General features: G+C 40.2%; 1 protein-coding gene across 16 annotated transcripts in view; it reads left to right on the forward strand.

The window, feature by feature from the left end:
* SYNE1 (spectrin repeat containing nuclear envelope protein 1) overlaps positions 1–18910 on the forward strand; it is a 427973-nt gene that overhangs the window by 219479 nt on the left and 189584 nt on the right. For all 16 annotated transcript variants that reach the window (XM_031456562.2, XM_064486565.1, XM_031456561.2 and 13 more), the window contains 12 exons: positions 699–871; positions 2178–2331; positions 3773–3916; positions 4709–4873; positions 8304–8621; positions 9333–9488; positions 9642–9812; positions 10740–11066; positions 12517–12669; positions 12962–13129; positions 15034–15210; positions 17134–17280. In XM_031456562.2, coding sequence (XP_031312422.2) covers positions 699–871; positions 2178–2331; positions 3773–3916; positions 4709–4873; positions 8304–8621; positions 9333–9488; positions 9642–9812; positions 10740–11066; positions 12517–12669; positions 12962–13129; positions 15034–15210; positions 17134–17280 — 2253 coding nt within the window. The remainder of the gene's footprint in view (positions 1–698; positions 872–2177; positions 2332–3772; positions 3917–4708; positions 4874–8303; positions 8622–9332; positions 9489–9641; positions 9813–10739; positions 11067–12516; positions 12670–12961; positions 13130–15033; positions 15211–17133; positions 17281–18910) is intronic.

Below are 18910 nucleotides of genomic sequence, written 5' to 3' on the forward strand. Positions count from 1 at the left end.
AGGTTTCTCAGAAAGTCTGACGATACCTCCACCAAGATTTGAGAGCGGGACTCAACAGGCAGAAGCTGAAGGGAGCAGACGGCGCAGTGTGTGTGAGAAGCCGCCAGCAGTGCGTCCTGCTGCAGCAGAAACCGGTGGCTGAGGCTGACTCTGTCGAGGTTGGCCAGGTCCAGATGAGGGAGAGAGATGAAACTCTGCCTTTTAGGTGATATAAACCCCAGCTTCATGACTTTGACTTCAGACATCCTGCTTACATAGAAAAAGAGTAGTGCTTGTAAAGAATTTGAAACATGTAAATTAGTATATGATATGAATTAATCTATTTCTTTAGGTTTGCTGTACCAGACACCTTAACCTTTATAGCGCTCTTCCTGCTGTGACCTTTGAGAAGTGGGGAATCCTATTGTTGTTTATTTTTCTTTTATTTAAAAAACAGGAAAATTAAATGTCAGTGGAAATAAGGGATTATGCAGAGGATAATAAAGACCTGAAAACCACGGCCACTTGGAGACCAGTGGGTGACTGGGGGCTGGCACTCACTGGCAAGTGACTCTCCCGTCCGCCCCCCAATCAGCCCGAGGGAGCCAGGGCTCACCACCACTGCGGATCGTTCTGCTCTCCTCCAGAGCTCTGAAATACGGAAAGCCAGAAATGTGAAGCATGCAAATGACAAACGACTTCTGTGTGTGCTTTCACAGGCTCTATTATCCGTGAAACAGGAAAAAGAGATCCAGATGAAAATGATAGTGACCAGAGGGGAGTCTGTCCTTCAGAATACCTCTCCGGAAGGTGTCCCTGCCATTCAGCAGCAGCTGCAGAGTGTGAAGGACATGTGGGCGTCCCTTTTGTCCGCCGGGATTCGTTGTAAAAGGTTAGTGAAACCGAAGGACTACTGTGAAACCATTGCTCGAAAATCAACAGAACAGCTCAGTAACAGACTCGTCCTGGGCTCGCTCTCTCCCTCCCTCCTTCCTTCCTTTTCTTTTTTCTTATGAGAACAAACTGGCAGGTGCAATCTTGCATTTAGGTTGACCTGCAATACTATGTCTGTGTTTTAGTATAACTCCTAACTACACATCTTTTGTGGTGGTGTTTACTGACTAAAAGACAAGTGTTTTGTCATGTAACAATATATTAGTTAAAACCAAGTAGGTAACTCCAGGAGACACTAGTAGGTGATAGGAAAGAGAGGTGAAGAAGGGAGGGCAGCCTATAAAAAGTGTGTTACCAAACAGGTTACTCCAGTGGGCAGCTGCAGCTTAACCCAGCAGGCATTGCTGGGAGCCAGGGTAAGGCAAGCCCTTGAGTTACCCCCGGGGGATGAGGGACCTGGAATATTTATGAACAAACTGCCGTAAGTCAGGAGGGCAGCTGAAGGCAACCCCTGGCAATTCCTGCCTATACTGCCCTCAGGCTGAGAGGGCACCAGGGACCAAAGGCCGAGAGGACACGGAGCTGGCTTGGGGAACTAGTCGGCAGTGTGGTTCAATAGTCTGGCTGGAGTGCAGTGTCTGCCACAAAAGGGCTCAAGCATCGTAGTACAATTAGGCACAAATAATTAATGAAGTTAAAATATACCATCTGTATTGAGAGTAAGAAGTGCTTAATTTAGCTGTAAGAGAAATAATCAAGTTTTAGCAACTAGACCAATTCAGAAAGTGTTAGCCTATATTGTTGTGATTTTCTAATTTTTAAATCTCATGCAAGATAGTGACTATGCTTGTTTTTGCTCGGTTCTTTCTTCCTTCTTCTATGAATTCGTTTTTTTCTCTCCTCTGGATGTCTTACTCAACTTGATGGAGTTAAATAGTGATTCTCTCCCTGACCAGAGACTTAGCTCCAGAAAAGCCTTGCTCAGGGTGTCTCTCCTGGTTTTGCCCTCAGCCTTCTCCCAGGGTCTCCTGTGACCTGGTTACTGACTCCAGGTTTTAAATCCAGTCCCACTTCTCCACTGTCGGCCTGAACTTAACTGTCCCTTGCTTCCCAAGGCCGTGCTTGCCAGGACCTAGACTCGGATTTGATAAGCCATGGCCATTCAGCCCACCTCAAGCCTGCCCTGTCCTGACTGTGGGCTTTCTGCTGAGAGAGTGGGCTCAACAGGACAATGCTGGAGACTGGACAGACTGGGCTGAAAACGCTTCTCAGTGTGCGTCACTGTCCTTTCAATCACCTTTCAGTCAACTCGAAGGAGCTCTTTCTAAGTGGACAAGTTACCAGGATGACGTCCGGCAGTTCTCCAGTTGGATGGACAGCGTGGAGGCCAGTCTGAATGAATCCGAAAGGCAGTATGCGGAGCTGCGGGAGAAGATGGCTGCCCTCGGAAAAGCCAAGGTGGGAACGGATTTCCGATTCCGTTAGCTCTCTGACCGGTGCTCCAGAAGGCCGTAGTTACTCTGAAATGTGCTCACCTCTCTGCCAGGGCCGTCCACATGGGTAAACTGAATTTGGGAGTTTTACTATAATTTCTAGTGGCTTCCTAAACCAGACTTGTATTTGTGGCTATTTTATTAACGAGTTAAAATTTTCCCTTCCAGGAAAACCTCATAGACCCATGTTTTATGATACATTTAAAATTTGGCAACTTTTTTAGTATCTTTTAATATCTTCAGCCTGCTCATCATTAGGAAGGAAAAATTTTTTTTCTATCACATCCTTTTATATTTCTGCTTTTGTGCATTATTCATAGTGCTTCTATTACTACAGTTATACATGTAAAGGTTATTTAATAGATAGATATTGAAGGTGTATGTTCTTAAGCCTCCTTCCTGTTGATAGAAATATTCAAACATAACGTCTTGGGGACCTTTGATTTATTCATCCAGGGCATATTAATTGGATGGTCTGTTCCACCTCAGACTTTCTGTGTCCTAAGCGATACTGACTGTCTTCTGCTCCCTGAGTCCTTCAGACTCTCAGACTATCCATCACACTGAATATTCTACATTTTCGACCTCGTTTACCCAGTTCCTTCTTTCTCACCCTCACGTTGATATTAAGCATTACATCCTGCTGATTCTGTTTCACAAACGTCTCCTGACTGTAAATCCATCTTTCTTTTCCTGAAATGCGACAACCTTGTAACAGCTCACTGGTCAAGGGGATGGGGCAGGAACTGGTGGCAGGGAATCTACCCAGCGGGATATCGCCAAAGTCCAAGTGAAAAATGATAATAGCATGGGCTGGGGGGCTTGCTCCTAGGAGTCATGCAGGCAGATGGCAGGATATAGTGAAGAGCTGGAATTAACAGGATTTCATCATGGATGGAATGACGGCGAGGATGGAGAAAGGATGACTTCTAGTGTTCTCAGCTGACCATCTGGGTGGGAATGGTAGCATTTCCTGTTTGACAAAAGACTGAAGGGGAAGGAGTTTTGGAGGTGGCTGGGGAAGTGTAGGAATGGAGTGGAATTAGAAGCCCATTTTGAGGGCACATTAAGTTTGAAATATTCAAGCCAACTGGGATCAGTATCTCAGAGAAAGTTCTGGGCCAAGTATCAAATACACATACACACACACACACTCACATATAGATATATATATACAGATATATATACTCACATATATATATATATATATATATATATATATATATATATATATACAGATAGATCTATCCATCTTTCCTTCTTTCCTTCCTTCATTTATCTGTCTAGAGGTGGATAGATAACCTGAGATCACTTGTCAACTGTGCAGTGACTATCCTAATTTTAGTAGTGTAATTGATATAATAGCGCGTGGTAACTCCTTTTTTTTTTTTTTTTATGTTCTCTAGTTATTAAATGAAGAAGTGCTGAGTCACAGCAGCTTGCTGGAGACCATTGAAGTCAAAGGGGCTGGTATGACGGAGCACTATGTCACCCAGTTAGAATTCCAGGACCTGCAGGAACGATACGGAGCAATCAGAGAGAGAGCCAAGGTACGGCTCCCCGTGTTCCATGCGGACCCACTAAAAGGGAGTGTTTGGAGCTGTGATTATTTAAAGACATTTGTTTGGGGGAACGGAAGACTTGTGAAAGCAGATAGAACAAAAACAAAGCAAAATGAATCTTAATACTTTGAATATCCCACTGGCAAAAGTAAACAAAACCCCTCAACTATTGTTTATGGATATGAAGGTTGCTGTAGGAAAATAATTCTCAACTGAAACATCCTAGAAAGTTACCTATTTAAGAAAAATTGGGGGCAGACTCACAAATGCCTTAATATACCTGGTGATGGAAATTTTCTAAAGCAAGAAATAATCACCAATAATCTCTATCATTCTTTACTTAAGTCTCACAAAGAAAATAAAAATAACTTTTCAGAGCACACCCTACTTTATTAGACAAAGTACATGGAAAATTAAATCCACGATGAGTCCAAATCCTCACTGAAGGCCCAGTATAAGAATTTCAGTTTTCTTCATTAGGAAAAGTGTATTTTTATGACAAGTAAAGTTAATTCATTTTTTGGAATGTCCATGCTACCAGGAATTCAGAGATCAGGAAGTTAATTCAACAAAGTGAGCTTTCAGACCCCTTTTACTCCTGATATGATGTTTTTATATCTTTTGCATAAATCTGGACCTTTTATTCTTCTAGAAACCATTCATATTTCAATGATTTAATAATCATACTTTTCTAAAATTCCAGAAGTGAATTCTTACAGTCTGTTGAAGCTACGTGTACTAACATATTCCCATCTTAATCATCTTAAATGCTAACAACAGGAAGCAGTAACCAAGTCTGAAAAGCTCGTCCGCCTGCACCAGGAGTACCAGCGAGACCTGAAGGCATTTGAAGCTTGGCTGGCGCAGGAACAGGAAAAGCTCGACCGATACTCAGTTCTCGAAGGTGATGCCCATACTCACGAGACCACGTTGCGGGATCTTCAGGTAAAGTTACTTCCTCACAAAACAAAGGCATTTCCATTCTGAATATGGAGTTATAATTTTAAGCAGTGGGACGTTAATATGACCTTAAATCCTATAAATAACTGATAAATATTAAATGAAACTCTAGTAAGTAAGGTCTGATCTAGAGCATTCTGTGACCTCAGTAGTATATGCTAGTTGAGACCATTTGGTAAGCAATTTAGACTGAGCAAGACCGTTTGACTACGAAGGTGGCCTCTGTCAGGAGTGGCCAGTGGTCTGATTTGTGGCATTGACTGGCCCGCGGGCCTGTTGCTCCTTGCAGGACTGGATTAGATGGGGGACACAGCTGCAGGAGTCAACAGAACATGACCCTTCTCAAAGTCGAATTGGCGGCACCATCTTTGGCCATCTGGTTTTAACCCAAACCTCCTGCACTGCTGAGGTTACAGGCCCAGGGTCAGAAACCTAGAGGGAGGAATTCGAGGAGCTAGAAAAAGCGCTGGTGCTCAGACAAGCAGACTGCAATTCAGAGCCAGATGGCAAACCTCGTGGGGAAAGTGGTCCTGACCCATTTACTTATTTACTCACTTGTCCTTTACTGAATACCTAAGGCAGCTCAGACACTTGGCTAGCTACTACAGGTGAAGGTGATTAATGTGCTCTTCCTGCCTGCAAGGAACTTGCATTTTAAAGCAATGCAGACCCATTGATAGATCGTTACAAACAATGTGATGAGGACAATGATAGAGTAGTTCAATGGCTCTCATAAAAGCATCGGAGAGAGCCCCTCAGTCTTGCCTAGAGAGACAGGCAGGGGTCCAGGGGTGCCCCAGGAAGGGAACACCAGGCGCACACAGGAGAGAATGAGAAAGGCCAGCAAGTCGGCTCCATTCCCAGCAGCTCTGTGTGCGGACTTACTGACATGCTGTCAGCCCTCACTGGAATGGTTCAGGGCTGGGCAAGATGTGCCTACAGCTCACACAAGGTGGGAAGCAGGACTGGGATGGCTCTTGCTGGCTATAACATGTATGGCTACTTCAGTGGCAGGAGTGCAAGGTGGGGACGAGGTAGTCTGAACTCTGATTCATGGTGAGGCCTGACCCTGGGTGACTTTGGGCAGGAGAGAACCTCTCTCTGACTCAGTTTCCTCCGCAGAGTTGTCCTGAGGTAGGACTAAGAGAGATGGGAGAAAAGTCTTATTTAAATGATAGTCCATTCGTGAAACAGATAGTAGGAGTTGGAGGGTCGGAATTTCATTCGCTTATTTAAGGATCCCATCCATCCATTCTATTTTAAAAGAGTAGGGTACCCTGGTCTGCTAGGTGTGGCTGTTGTAATTTATTTTGTTTTCTCTTAATAACCCCTTTGTTTTCTTTTAATAACCCCTCCCTGCACTTCACTCCAGACATTCTTGGCAAGCAAATGCCAAGCTCTCTAGGGTTCTGTGTAGGAACCGGGCCAATCAGTCCCTTGTCACCAGCAGATGTTTCTCCTGTTCCAGTCAGAGGAAATATTTCACTTCTGTCAATGTTAATGTGGCCCAAACTCAAACCTGACCCCAACCTCTCATCTCACTGTGTATTCACTTTTACTGACATTGTCATATTTTGAGTCGCCATAAATGTTAAAAAGGAAGGAAGATGCTAGAGGCAAAAAATGGTGGTGAAGAATTGTGACATTCTAGCCGCACAGCAGAACTACTTCAGGACCCTGATGTGCTGCAGCACGCTTGGTGGTGTGGGCATCAGCCAGCAGTATGGACTGCATTTTGTATTTACTGAAAACATAATTTGGGTCATGGAACATAGAGACTTTTAAAATATTGAATGAAGAGGGTGGTATAGCTCAGCAGGAGAGCACATCCTTAGCATGCATGAGGTCCTAGGTTCAATCCCCAGTAACTCCCTTAGAAAAAAAAAGATACATATATATATATATATATATAAAACATATACATACACATATATATATACACATAACCATATTTCCCCCTCGTAATAAATACCTGAAATGGGGTATATAAGAATTTATCTAATACAGTGGTGATTTGTATAATAGTGAAAACTGCTGTAAAATATGGAAAAATTGATGTACTGAGAAGATTAATTGGCACAAGGATCAGTAGCTGATAGCCCAGAGTCACCATTCCTGTATTTCAAATAAAGTTTTATTGGAACTCAGCCACGCCTGTTCATCGCTGTGGCATCTACGGCTGCTTTGTCACCATGATGGCCGGGTTAAGTAGTTAAGCGGTTGAAGCAGGGACTGTCTGTCCCACAAAGCCTTGAATATTTCCTGTCCAGCCTTTACAGGAGAAGTTTACCAATCCCTGAATTAAGGAGATTGTATAAAATTAACTTTAAATTTTTTTTTTTAAGAATTTGGGAATAAAATTTCTGTCTGTGGCCATTTTGATTAATCTTTTTACCTTATAAATCGTTCTTCTCTTCCATTTACAGTTCACATTACAGTATTCTTGGAGTGGTATCCTAGCTGAGGAAAAGCATATCCATTAGTTTGAACCATATGAGATTGCTATTTCTGTGGGTAAAAGTGTTCGGGTATCAGCAATTTCACTGGTATTAAAGATTTAATAATATTTTATTCTAACTAAGTATGTTGGTACTTTTAACATATCCTACCTCCTGGTGGAATTTGACTTGGCCTCTTTCAACGTTAGATGATTAGATCAAGTAACAGTATGTTTTTTTTTAACATTAAGAATACAAGTGTATAATATTTTGCCAACATGTTTAGAGATTTTCTTTCTATTAAAAATAGTTTATGCTCTTCAAGACTTGGCTCACACTGAATCTGTAGGGTAAATTTCTGGGGCATATGCTTTGGTGGAGGAAAATGTATTTGCACCTTGGAGTACTTTATGAGCAGGTGTGACGATTCAACCTTCCAGGTTTGTCTGCCCTGAACCCTCCAGGGCCAACTTCTTGGCATCGCATTCCCTAGAACAGCTTTGGCAAAGGATCCCTCCTTAGCAAAAAAGAAGGTCCATTGTTCTTTTCTCAGTCACAGGTGTGGCGCTGATCCCATTCAATGTCAAAGCAAGAAGCCTTAGGCTCTTAAAGTAGATTAGGAGCCATAAAAAGCCTAGGTTATTATATTAAACATAACTCTTTAATCACAGTGTTTTTGCCTGTACGATGAAAAGCCAAATTTCAGAAATTGTTTCTAAGACGACTGAGAAAAATATTTCTCTCTGTATGTGTACATGTGCGTCTTGATTATTTTAATTGGTTATATTTTAGAAATCTTCCTCCTGACTTGGGAACAGTATTCAGTGTTAGATACACATTTTTGTGTGTAAGTCGGAATCAGACCACTCTTTTCTAATATTAAGTTCAAGAGGGCACAGTTGGCTTGAATGAGACGTGATCACCTGTGCATGTGTAAAACTTGAATGAGGTGTGACGGCCATGCCTTTCCCCTACAGGAGCTGCAGGTGCACTGTGCAGAGGGGCAGGCCCTGCTGAATTCAGTGCTGCACACCAGAGAAGAAGTGATACCGTCGGGCATCCCCCAGACAGAGGACCGGGCCTTAGAGTCTCTCCGGCAGGACTGGCAGGCTTACCAGCAGAGGCTGTCTGAGACTCGAACTCAGTTCAATAATGTGGTCAACAAATTGAGACTGATGGAACAAAAGTTTCAGCAAGTGGATGAGTGGCTAAAAACACTGGAGGAGAAAGTGAATCTCAGGACTGGACGTCAGTCTAACCGGGCAGCCAAGGAGATACAATTACATCAGATGAAGGTACAACTAGTGTAAATGCCTGATCTTTGTCAGAGTAGCAGTTGCCTTGCATAGTTTGTTTCCTTAAAATATTTAGTAACTTTTTGTCCAAGGTTTAGATTTTGCAAAATGTCTTTCTGCTTGCAAAGAAATTTCATTTAAATTACAATGGAGCATTTTTCTACTAACAATTATTTATTAGAATCCTATTTCAATAAAATACAGTTTAATGAAGTATTTTATATTTTCTTCCCATACCTCATCACCTTGCTTTGTAAAGACACGTGAATGCTAGTATTGCAATAATTTTAAGTTTATGGTTCTGATCTGAAATTGCTCCAATCTACTACCTTGGTATAATACTTGATAATTAATTTTATTCTAATTTTTATACAAATTCAGTGCATATGATTAAAATAATGCTTAGACCTTCAGAATTTTTTTTCCTTATTCATCTATTTTAACACGTATCTAAGTACAACAGAAAATATAAAAATCTGTATAGTATGAACAGAAAAGCATTCAAACTTATAAAGTGTACAGTTTTTATCATGTTCTCTTATTATAGTTTTTCCTGAAGTATCTATAAAACACATTTTCAAAATTATATCACATAATAAATATACTCTAAATACATACTGAGATCATTTTCAATTAAGAAGATATATGTACTTGTCTGACTCAAGGATCCCTAAGATTGACCCTTCTCTTCCAATGCTTGTGTCATTTCAGAAGTGGCATGAGGAAGTCACCACGTACAGAGATGAGGTTGAGGACGTGGGGTCCAGGGCACAGGAAATCCTGGACGAGAGCCACGTGAGCAGCCGAACGGGCTGCCAGGCCACCCAGCTGACATCCAGATACCAAGCCCTTCTCCTCCAAGTGCTGGTGAGCCGGCCACCCCTGCTCGTTACAGGCCAACAGACTTCGCAAGCCAAATGTCCTTCCTTTTATTAACTTCCAGTGAAGATATGTGTTTATCAAGAGAAGCACTGGCACAGGTCTTGAATTCACGCTTCCCTTTTGATTTTTCTTTCAAAGGAACAAATACAATTCCTGGAGGAAGAAATCCAGAGTTTGGAGGAGTCAGAACTATCCTTAAGTTCTTATTCTGACTGGTACTGCTCTACTCATAAAAACTTCAAGAATGTGGCTGCCAAGATTGATAAAGTAGATAAAGCTATGATGGGGAAAAAAATGAAGACACTGGAGGTAGGCGCAAGTAGCAGACTTGGCTCCCAGCACTCCTGCTTTCACTGAGCGTTCCCTTCGCCCACGTGGAACTGGGAGCGCATGCATTCAGCCCTGCCCTGTGTGACTGGTGATCCTTGGCTCCTCGTTTCACTCTAAATTCTAAGTTATAATCTCTTTAAGCCCAAAACTGGCTTTCATTTATTTCTGATGGGATGTGATGTCATCTCAATGACTTCCACATGACTGCTCACGAAATTCTTAACTAAATTCTAATTTAACACTTGAAAAAAGAAAAAAAGAGGACACTAATATACTCATCTACAAAATCAGAAACAGACTCTCAGGCAGAGTAAACAACCTTATGGTTACCCAAAGAAAGGGGGTGGGAAGGGATAAATTTGGGAGTCTGATATTTGCAAATGCTAGCCACTATATATAAAAATAGATAAAAAACAAATTTCTTCTGTATAGCACAGGAAACTATGTTCAATATCTTGTAATAACCTTTACTGAAAAAGAATATGAAAATGAATATATGTATGTATATGCATGACTGGGACATTGTGCTGTACACCAGAAATTGATACATTGTAACTGACTATACTTCAATTTAAAAAAAATTAAAAGAAAAATGTATCTCAAATTCATGGCACTATGCTTCTTACTCAGATCTTTAGGAGCATTGTTAAGGAGGAGAGAAACATCATGTTCTTTCTTAAGTCCGTGAGTTGGAAATGATACACTGATCAAGACTTCTAAACTCCTCTATTGAAAGGAAGAAAAGAGGTTTCCTGATTGCTGGCTGCCCAGATCTGGTTATAAACTTCAAAAACATATTTTAGGGGGAAATCGGTGGACTCAAGACTGGGACTTGAAAGGCTTTTCTTTAAAATGAAGGAAATAGTGCCAACTCTGTATCTCCTTCCCCCTCACTCTGCTTCTTAGGGTTTGCTAAAAGACATGGAGAAAGGCCAGAGTTTGCTGAAATCAGCCCGAGAGAAAGGAGAGAGGGCTGTTAAATACTTGGAAGATGGCGAAGCAGAGACATTAAGGAAAGAGATCCATGATCACGTGGAGCAGCTGAAGGAACTGACCAGCACTGTCCGGAAAGAGCACTTGACTCTGGAAAAAGGCCTTCATTTAGCAAAGGAATTCTCAGATAAATACAAAGCACTAACTCAGTGGATAGGAGAATACCAGGAAATCCTGCACATTCCCGAAGAGCCCAAAATGGAGCTATATGAGAAAAAAGCCCAATTATCTAAATACAAGGTAGTGTGCAGTTACTCACTGACAGGTGCCTGAGGAGGGCATGTGGGACTAAACGGGAGGGATGCGATTCCTGGTTTGTGTCACCCTCATTGGGTGCTGGAACACGTCCTTAGCGTGCCTGTGCTGCGGGTGGTGAGTGATGTAGATTTATTTGGCTAGATACACTACGTCAGACTGGTTTTTCCATTCAGGAATCATATCTGCCTGATATTCAAAGATTGTATCAGTAAATGGAGACCTGTTCTGACAGTGTGACAGTGACAGGTATATGAGTCCTCCAAATGACTCTTCCTGGCATCAGGATCTCTCACTTGTGGATTTTATCTGTTTCCTTCATCTTTTGGTACCCAAGGCCTATAAGCTGACCTATGAAAATTCAAAATAAGACATCATATTGTCAAGAAAATAAATTCTAATTAACCAGGGATAGTTAAAATCTTAGGCATTAGTTTTTGAAAGAATGAATGGTGATATCGACATCAGTCTTCATGATATAAATATTTCACCTATTTGGAGGGAGGGCACAGCTCAGTGGTAGAGCACATGATTAGCATGCACGAGTTCATGGGTTCAATCCCCAGTACCTCCATTAAATAAATAATAATAATAAATAAACCTAATTACCTCCTCCCACAAAACAAATATTTCACCTATTCATATTTGGGAAACAATTATGAAAGCTTTTATGTGAATTATATGAAGCCTCTATAGTTTGTTTTCTAAATTTGACCAGAATGATTTAGGGATAGTCTTTAAAAATACAGTGTGATGACTCACCTCGAAGCTTTTCCTCTTGGAAGCTTTTTCCTCTTCCAGCCAACATGCCTATTCCTATCCCGGGTTTTTGGGCCAAGCCTGATAGCGTGTGTTTGAAGGTGTCATGTAAAAATCACTGCTGCTTTTTGTACTCTCCTCTGAGTTCTTGATATATTTAAATAGCACTTTTAGCTTCAGTGCAGCTGGAATTTGTTGCCCTAACTTCACATCCAGCTCAAGCTACAACTGACTTCATGACTCAAAATCAAGATAGCACCTCGCTCCCTTCATTTTGTGTTAAGACTTTTTTCCCCTCTGCTGAAAAGAACGAGGTAGAAGCCAGAAATATGAACTATGTTAAATTTAGCCCAATGTAGTTCTTTATCCTACTTCGCTCTGCACGTGTGAAGTGCTGTTTGATGGGTTAGTTTTACTCTGTATCTTAAAACTGACTTAGCCATAAAAAGACATTCTCTTTATTGTTTTACATTTATTGATTTATAAATCATATGTCAGGTCTTTATGTAAAGTAGATCATCTCATAAATCCCCACGTGTGTGTATATGTGTATAAATTATGTGTATATATATAGTATGTATGTATATGTATATGTATATATACATGTGTACATATATACATTTGCCTTGATCACATAGATGAGCTGGCTCTTTTTTTTTTTTCTTTGTAATTCAAGTCACTTCAGCAAACAGTGCTGTCCCATGAACCATCAGTAAAATCAGTGAGAGAGAAAGGTGAAGCCCTTCTGGAACTGGTGCAGGATGTTACTTTAAAGGACAAAATAGATCAACTTCAAAGTGATTACCAGGATCTCTGCACTGCAGGAAAGGTAAGGAGAGACCCGAAATTCAATAACAATGTGTTCCTTTCCCAAAAAGAGGGTCCAGGCTCCTTTTTATCTGTCAGAAAATTTTAAAGACTGGTAATGGGTCGGTATTTTCCTTTTTATTCAGATGGGCATTTTAAATGGCGTTAACGACTCTGTTTTTTCCTGCTCCTGGTGATTTTCTGACGTGTGTAACTTTTCCTACCCTATCCGTTGCACTGGGGTTTTAAAGCTGTTAAGCTTTGAGTAGATTTTTGGCTAGAAAGTCACTTCTGATGGGCACCTGGCTTCACAGGAGCACGTCTGCAGTCTCGAGGCGAAAGTCAGAGACCACGAAGATTACAACAGCGAGCTCCAAGAGGTGGAAAAGTGGCTGCTGCAGATGTCAGGACGGCTGGTGGCGCCCGACCTCATGGAGACAAGCAGTCTAGAGACCATCACCCAGCAGCTGGCCCACCACAAGGTACGCCGATCTCTATAGAGCCAGTGGATATGGGTGGCTTTCACAGGTGTGCCCGTGTGTGCACGTGCGCATACACGCACGTTTTTTCTAGATCATAATGACTGTGCTTAAAGAATCAGGTCTGAGTCTCAGGGCTGCCTGATATGTATGTATTTGTATTACTGGGTCGCTTTGCTGTACTCTTTAAATCAGTGACCCTTCCGTAAAAAACAAACCTAAAAAATAAGAATGCCTGATAATTGAGAACAGTGGAATTTAATATTTAAGTGACTTCAACAACCGCTGAATCCTGGCTTTCCACTTCTGAATACCTTGTAGCATTTTTCCCAGCTAATAGTTTTTTATTGCAGAATATGTTCTTCATGGAGGAATTGATCAAAGAAAAAAAAAAAGAGATAATCTTTATTTTAGAAAAGATAATATATAGAAATAGTAATCAGAGGGCCTAGATTCTAGCCAGACTTTCTTCTTTCTAGCTGGGGGGACTTAGCCTCTCTGAGCCTCCTCTTTTCCTCCTCTGTAAAGGGCAGCAATGATATCAGATCCATTGCGTAGCTGTTAGGGTCATCATGGGGGATAATATATGTGAAAGTATTTTGTAAACCACGAAGTACAGTACTGAGATGAAGTGTTCTTATCTTTACTAATATGTATTTTTAGTAATCATACGTGCCAGATGACAGATGTCATATGGTCACAATTTCATGGAGCACTTTGGGTGACCTTAATGGGAAACTGAGTTTTAGTCGTGATGTGGTAAATATCTAGTAGTAAGTCTTAGGACAACTAGTTAACCTCTCTGGGCTTTAGGATTTCCATCTGTAGGAGAAAATTTTATTTAGCAAATACAAACAGAAAAGTAACCAAATGATACAGTCTGTTTGGCACTGAGGAAATACCGTCAGTAACCTCACGATGTGGTTCTGTCCCAGCTTGAAGACGGAACGGTTCTTTTCAATAAGGTGCATATAATAACTGTTAACCCAGCACCATTGGGAGAAAAGTGGTGGACCCTAGGCTGCTGAAAAACTGCCAGGTTTCCCTTAGATATCTTGAAGTGTCGACCCAGGAACCCTTGTGTTGGAATGTGTTACTTGTCATTAGCATCATAGGGCAGTAAGGAAACCAGAACCTGATTTGAAAAAGTTGGTTCTTCCTCTCTTGAGAAAGCTCACTAGTAAACGTGTGTGGGCCGAGTGGTGTGTACGAGCTGGAGTCAGGCAGAACCAAGTCCAAAGCCAGGTGACTGTGTGACCTTGAGCACATTATATAACCTCTCTGTGCTTCAGTCTCCTTATCTGTAAAACAATAATAATAATACACACTTATCAAGATTTATATATAGTTTCTGGATGATAGCAGGTGCTTAATAAATGGTAAGTGGTAAATATTATTTTTATCAATATAAATAGTATTAGATGAAAATTAGTATTACATAATTTATTTAGACATTAGATTATTACATAAGTCAGAGATCCTACTCTTAGATAGATTAAACACTAGTAAATTAGACTGAATAGTAATTAGATTATTTAGGTATAAATTATACCAGAATTATAATTAATAGAGCTGAAAAATACATGAACATCCTTTTTGCTGGTAGTAATACCACGGAGCAGATCTCTCTCTCCCAGAGCAGTTATGAATTCACTCCTCTTACAGTTTATGTCATCATCTCTATGTAACTTACTCCATTAAATTCATTAACTCTTCCTAGTGGAATATTCCTGAAAACTTACTTTTTTTTTTTCATTTGCTGATATGGTAACCAAGACAAATTGCAAAACTCTTTTAAAAACATTAAACAGTGAAACAATTGATCTTAAACTTCCTGTGTGATCAATAGATTATTTAAAGACTACAATTGGAATAATGAGAACTCTGTATTTGTTTCGTTTTTGTAGGCAATGATGGAAGAAATTGCTGGCTTTGAAGACCGTTTGAACAACCTTAAAATTAAAGGAGACAATTTGATTAGCCAGTGTGCAGACCACCTTCAAGCGAAACTTAAACAAAATGTGCAGGCTCATGTGCAGGGCACGAAGGATAGTTACTCAGCCGTCTGCAGTACAGCCCAGAGGGTGAGCACCACAGGAACGTTCTAGAATGACAAAGAATTAAGGAGAAAGGCTGTGCAAGCTAGAAGTCTTTAAAAATAGTTTTTAAGCTTCAGTCTTTGGGACAGTTTTGATGTTTGTCCAGACAGAAAAGAGGGTAGATTTCACAGCTATGTGAATATAGAACTAATATATCATACATTTAATTAATGTGACAAAGTGGTGAATTTCAGATATTTGGTTTTACTCAATCCCTTTATTCTATGAATTGATTATGCATAAATTTTTAAAATTTTGTTTGTTTTTATTTGCACACCATCAATGCTTCTGTCTAATTTGCCATTTATTTTACAGGACAAAATAAGTTTATTCTGTAAGTTTCATAATACTTATTTTTTGTAACTATGAAGCCTAGGTTCTACTCTAATTCAGTATTTTTATGTATCATGTGGAAATTGAGAAAAGAAGTAAGTATCAATTTTGAGGTATACTTCCACTAAAATGGAATTCTTAATGTTACAGAAATAAGTCTAAGATAAATAAAAAGCGGCCTTTTAACAACAGTTAAGTAAAGTTAGTGGATTACTTTTTAATATTCTAGAATTTATAAATGACACTGCAAAAAGTCCGTGTATTTTTGCTACTGGGCTGAGTAATTACTGGGGAAATACAAGTGATGGGGGAAATTGTCTGTGTTCATCATGATGATAATAAAAAACAAAATGCTAGGTGATATTGTTGACTACCTAAACTTGGAAAATCCACCTTCAAAAAGTTAAGTTAAAAAAGACGGATGAAGGACTGTAACAAATAACGTTAGATGATGACAAAGAGCAAAGGGAGTGAGATGAGAAAACAGCAGCGTGGAGCTCCCTGGGGCACTCATCCGCCCACTCACTCAGCAGGGGTGTATCGAGCTCTGTCTTTGCAGTAGGGGCTTTTTCTGTGTGTTGAAGATACAGCTTAATTTTTTTTTACTGGTAAATGTTGGAAAGACAAACATTTCAAAAATAAATTTTTAAAAAGCAGATGAAATCCTAAGAACAGAGTCAGAACCTCATGATTCGAGGTTGCAAAAATGTTAAAGAGAACAAAATATCATTTTCCTTTTTAGTTCTGCTTGGAATAAAAAATAAATAAGGGATAGTCCTAATATCAGATGAAAATGATGAATTTAATGGATGACTAAGAAAAGCAGAACTTAGTTATTGCTTCTCTTGTCTCAATAATGAAAGAAAAGCCAGTCTAGCCTCGTATCTTTCTTTGTTTTCTTTTGATGAGTAGTTTGCTCAGGAATATTTCACCTTGATTTTAAGGAACACATAGTAATTTCTCAATACATCTTTATGGATGAAATGGAAGTTGGCTGGATGAGTAATACACGTATTAAAAAACGTTTGGATTATTCTGGATTATCGTTGTCCTAGAATGTAGCTTCTCAGATGAAATCAGGGCATCAAACTCTCCCCTCCCCTGTGTTATAATTTAGTTCTAATTTACCCGACCCCTAAAGCAGAAGCATTTCAGTTGGAGAAATATTAGTTATCTTTTCATAGACAGCATTTTACCTTTAGTTTCTAGTTTAAACAAAAAATGCAATATTTATACCGTTGGGAAAGCTGCAAAAACTTCTATGTTTGACCAATTTACTTCAAAGATTTTATGTATTTTAACATATTGCTGCCGTTACGTTAACCCTGCCTACATTCTCTTTCCCTAACCAGGATAATATACTATATTGCGTGGATTGAGAAGTTATAAACTGGGGCATGGCTCATGTGCTTTGCAACATTATAGAACATATGCACACTCTGTAGATATGTTTTCGGTGCTGGCGAGCCCTGGGGAGGAAATCCATTTACAGTTGATTTGTTTCATTTGATTGCAGTGATCTTTCTAGAGATAGAAAACAGCTCTCACAACCGCTGCATGATTGTTCTGTCTCAGGTGTACCAGAGTCTGGAACATGAACTTCAGAAGCACGTCAGCCGACAGGACACTCTGCAGCAGTGCCAGGCCTGGCTCTCTGCGGTCCAGCCCGATTTAAAGCCAAGCACGTATCCACCTCTTAGCAGGGCAGAAGCCGTGAAGCAGGTAGTTTGTGACTCCTGAAAGTTTATGTTATACTGTGATTCATTCATTCCCTGGAAACATACTAAGTACGTAGGATGTGCCAAATTGTGCTGGCAGCTGGGGATATAAAAGTATAAATAAGATCTGAACCTGACCCTAGTAGTGTTCATATTCTACCCAGAGAGACGAATGCAAACCAGAGGGCCAGTCTGGGAGAACAGAAAGAGCCTGGGGACTGTAGCCAAAAGATCAGCTCAGATACCTACTCGACTGGGTGACCATGGATAAACTGTTAATTTCTCTGAGCCTCTTGGGTCCTGATATGTAAAGTGATTATAAGTGTGCTTGCTTCTGGAAGTTAATGAAAAAATTCAGATGTCTGACCACAATACACATGATTTGTAAACAGAAAAGCAATGTTAGCCTCTCCCACATTTTTTTGTGCACAAAGCAAGGTACTTAATAAATAGCTGTTGGATGAATGGTGAATGAAACATTGTTATCATGTGAAAGGAACCTCGTACATATTAATTTGACATCTACATACTTAAATGTTGCTGCTGAGGCGTAATCAGAATATTTGAGGGACATTTTTAAAACTTTTGTATTAAACAACTTTTCCATGTACTGCCAAGAAAACATTTTAAAAGAATTTCATTGTAAAGGTTATTGCTGCCAGATACAAAGTAAGAGTATGAAATAAATAATTCAATTTTTTAATCTCAAACAGAAATTATAATAATATGCTTGCTCATTTAGTCTGTGTAGAGAATGTGTCCAGTTAATACATCCCCCAGAGTATACTTCCTTGCTTAAATGATTTACATTACTCAAGTTATGAAATGGTTCACGGAAGCGCATGTATTATACCTTATGAAGAGTGGGATCAGGACAAATCAAACATGGCTCTCCTTGAATCAAGAAATGAATGAAAAATTGTCTATATTCTGCTTTTTCATTCAACTGTGAGCTTTCTTGGGTCATTCATTGTCTTGTGGCTATTTGTTTCCAGTGTACTTTATGCGGAACAATCCAGACCAAAGCTTCATTTTTCTCCTTTGTTACCAAACAAAGAAAAGAAAGAAAAAGGAGAGGGAAAAATAGTATGAATCCTGATGACCTTTTGCTAGAACAGGAAGTTTACTGCATCCACCAGACTCAGCTGTGGTTACAGGAGGGCACTGCTCCTTCTTGGGGTCCAGATTAGGTGACTCTGTGGTTCGTTGCTTTGCTTTCTGCCTCTTCTGCAGTCTCTCAAAAAGGGCTGCCCCCTTTAGAAAGCAGCCAGAGAAGGGAACTGGAGGTACTAGAAACACTTGGACCTCAGTTGTTCTGAAGGGGAAGGGGCTTTTTTGTTGTTGTTTCTTTTTGTTCTTATTTTTATGGTTGTTTTGTTCTGATTAGTATTCCCCTTGGCACGTACTGCTTTCATGTAAAGCTGAGCAGGCCCTGGGTCGTTGGCGAGCATGGATGTGTGACTGGAGAATTCCACTACTGACGGGGGTCAGACTCTGGTCAGGCCTTGACTGGCTAGAGTTGAACTTGGTCCTGGCCTCACGATGCGTTGTGTATCCCCAGTGCCTCCCACATGGTAAAGGCTCAATCAGTATGTGATGATAATATGGTCCCCACCACCATTAGTAAATGACAG

Source organism: Camelus dromedarius, chromosome 6, assembly GCF_036321535.1.
Source record: "Camelus dromedarius isolate mCamDro1 chromosome 6, mCamDro1.pat, whole genome shotgun sequence".
NCBI classification, from domain to species: domain Eukaryota; kingdom Metazoa; phylum Chordata; class Mammalia; order Artiodactyla; family Camelidae; genus Camelus; species Camelus dromedarius.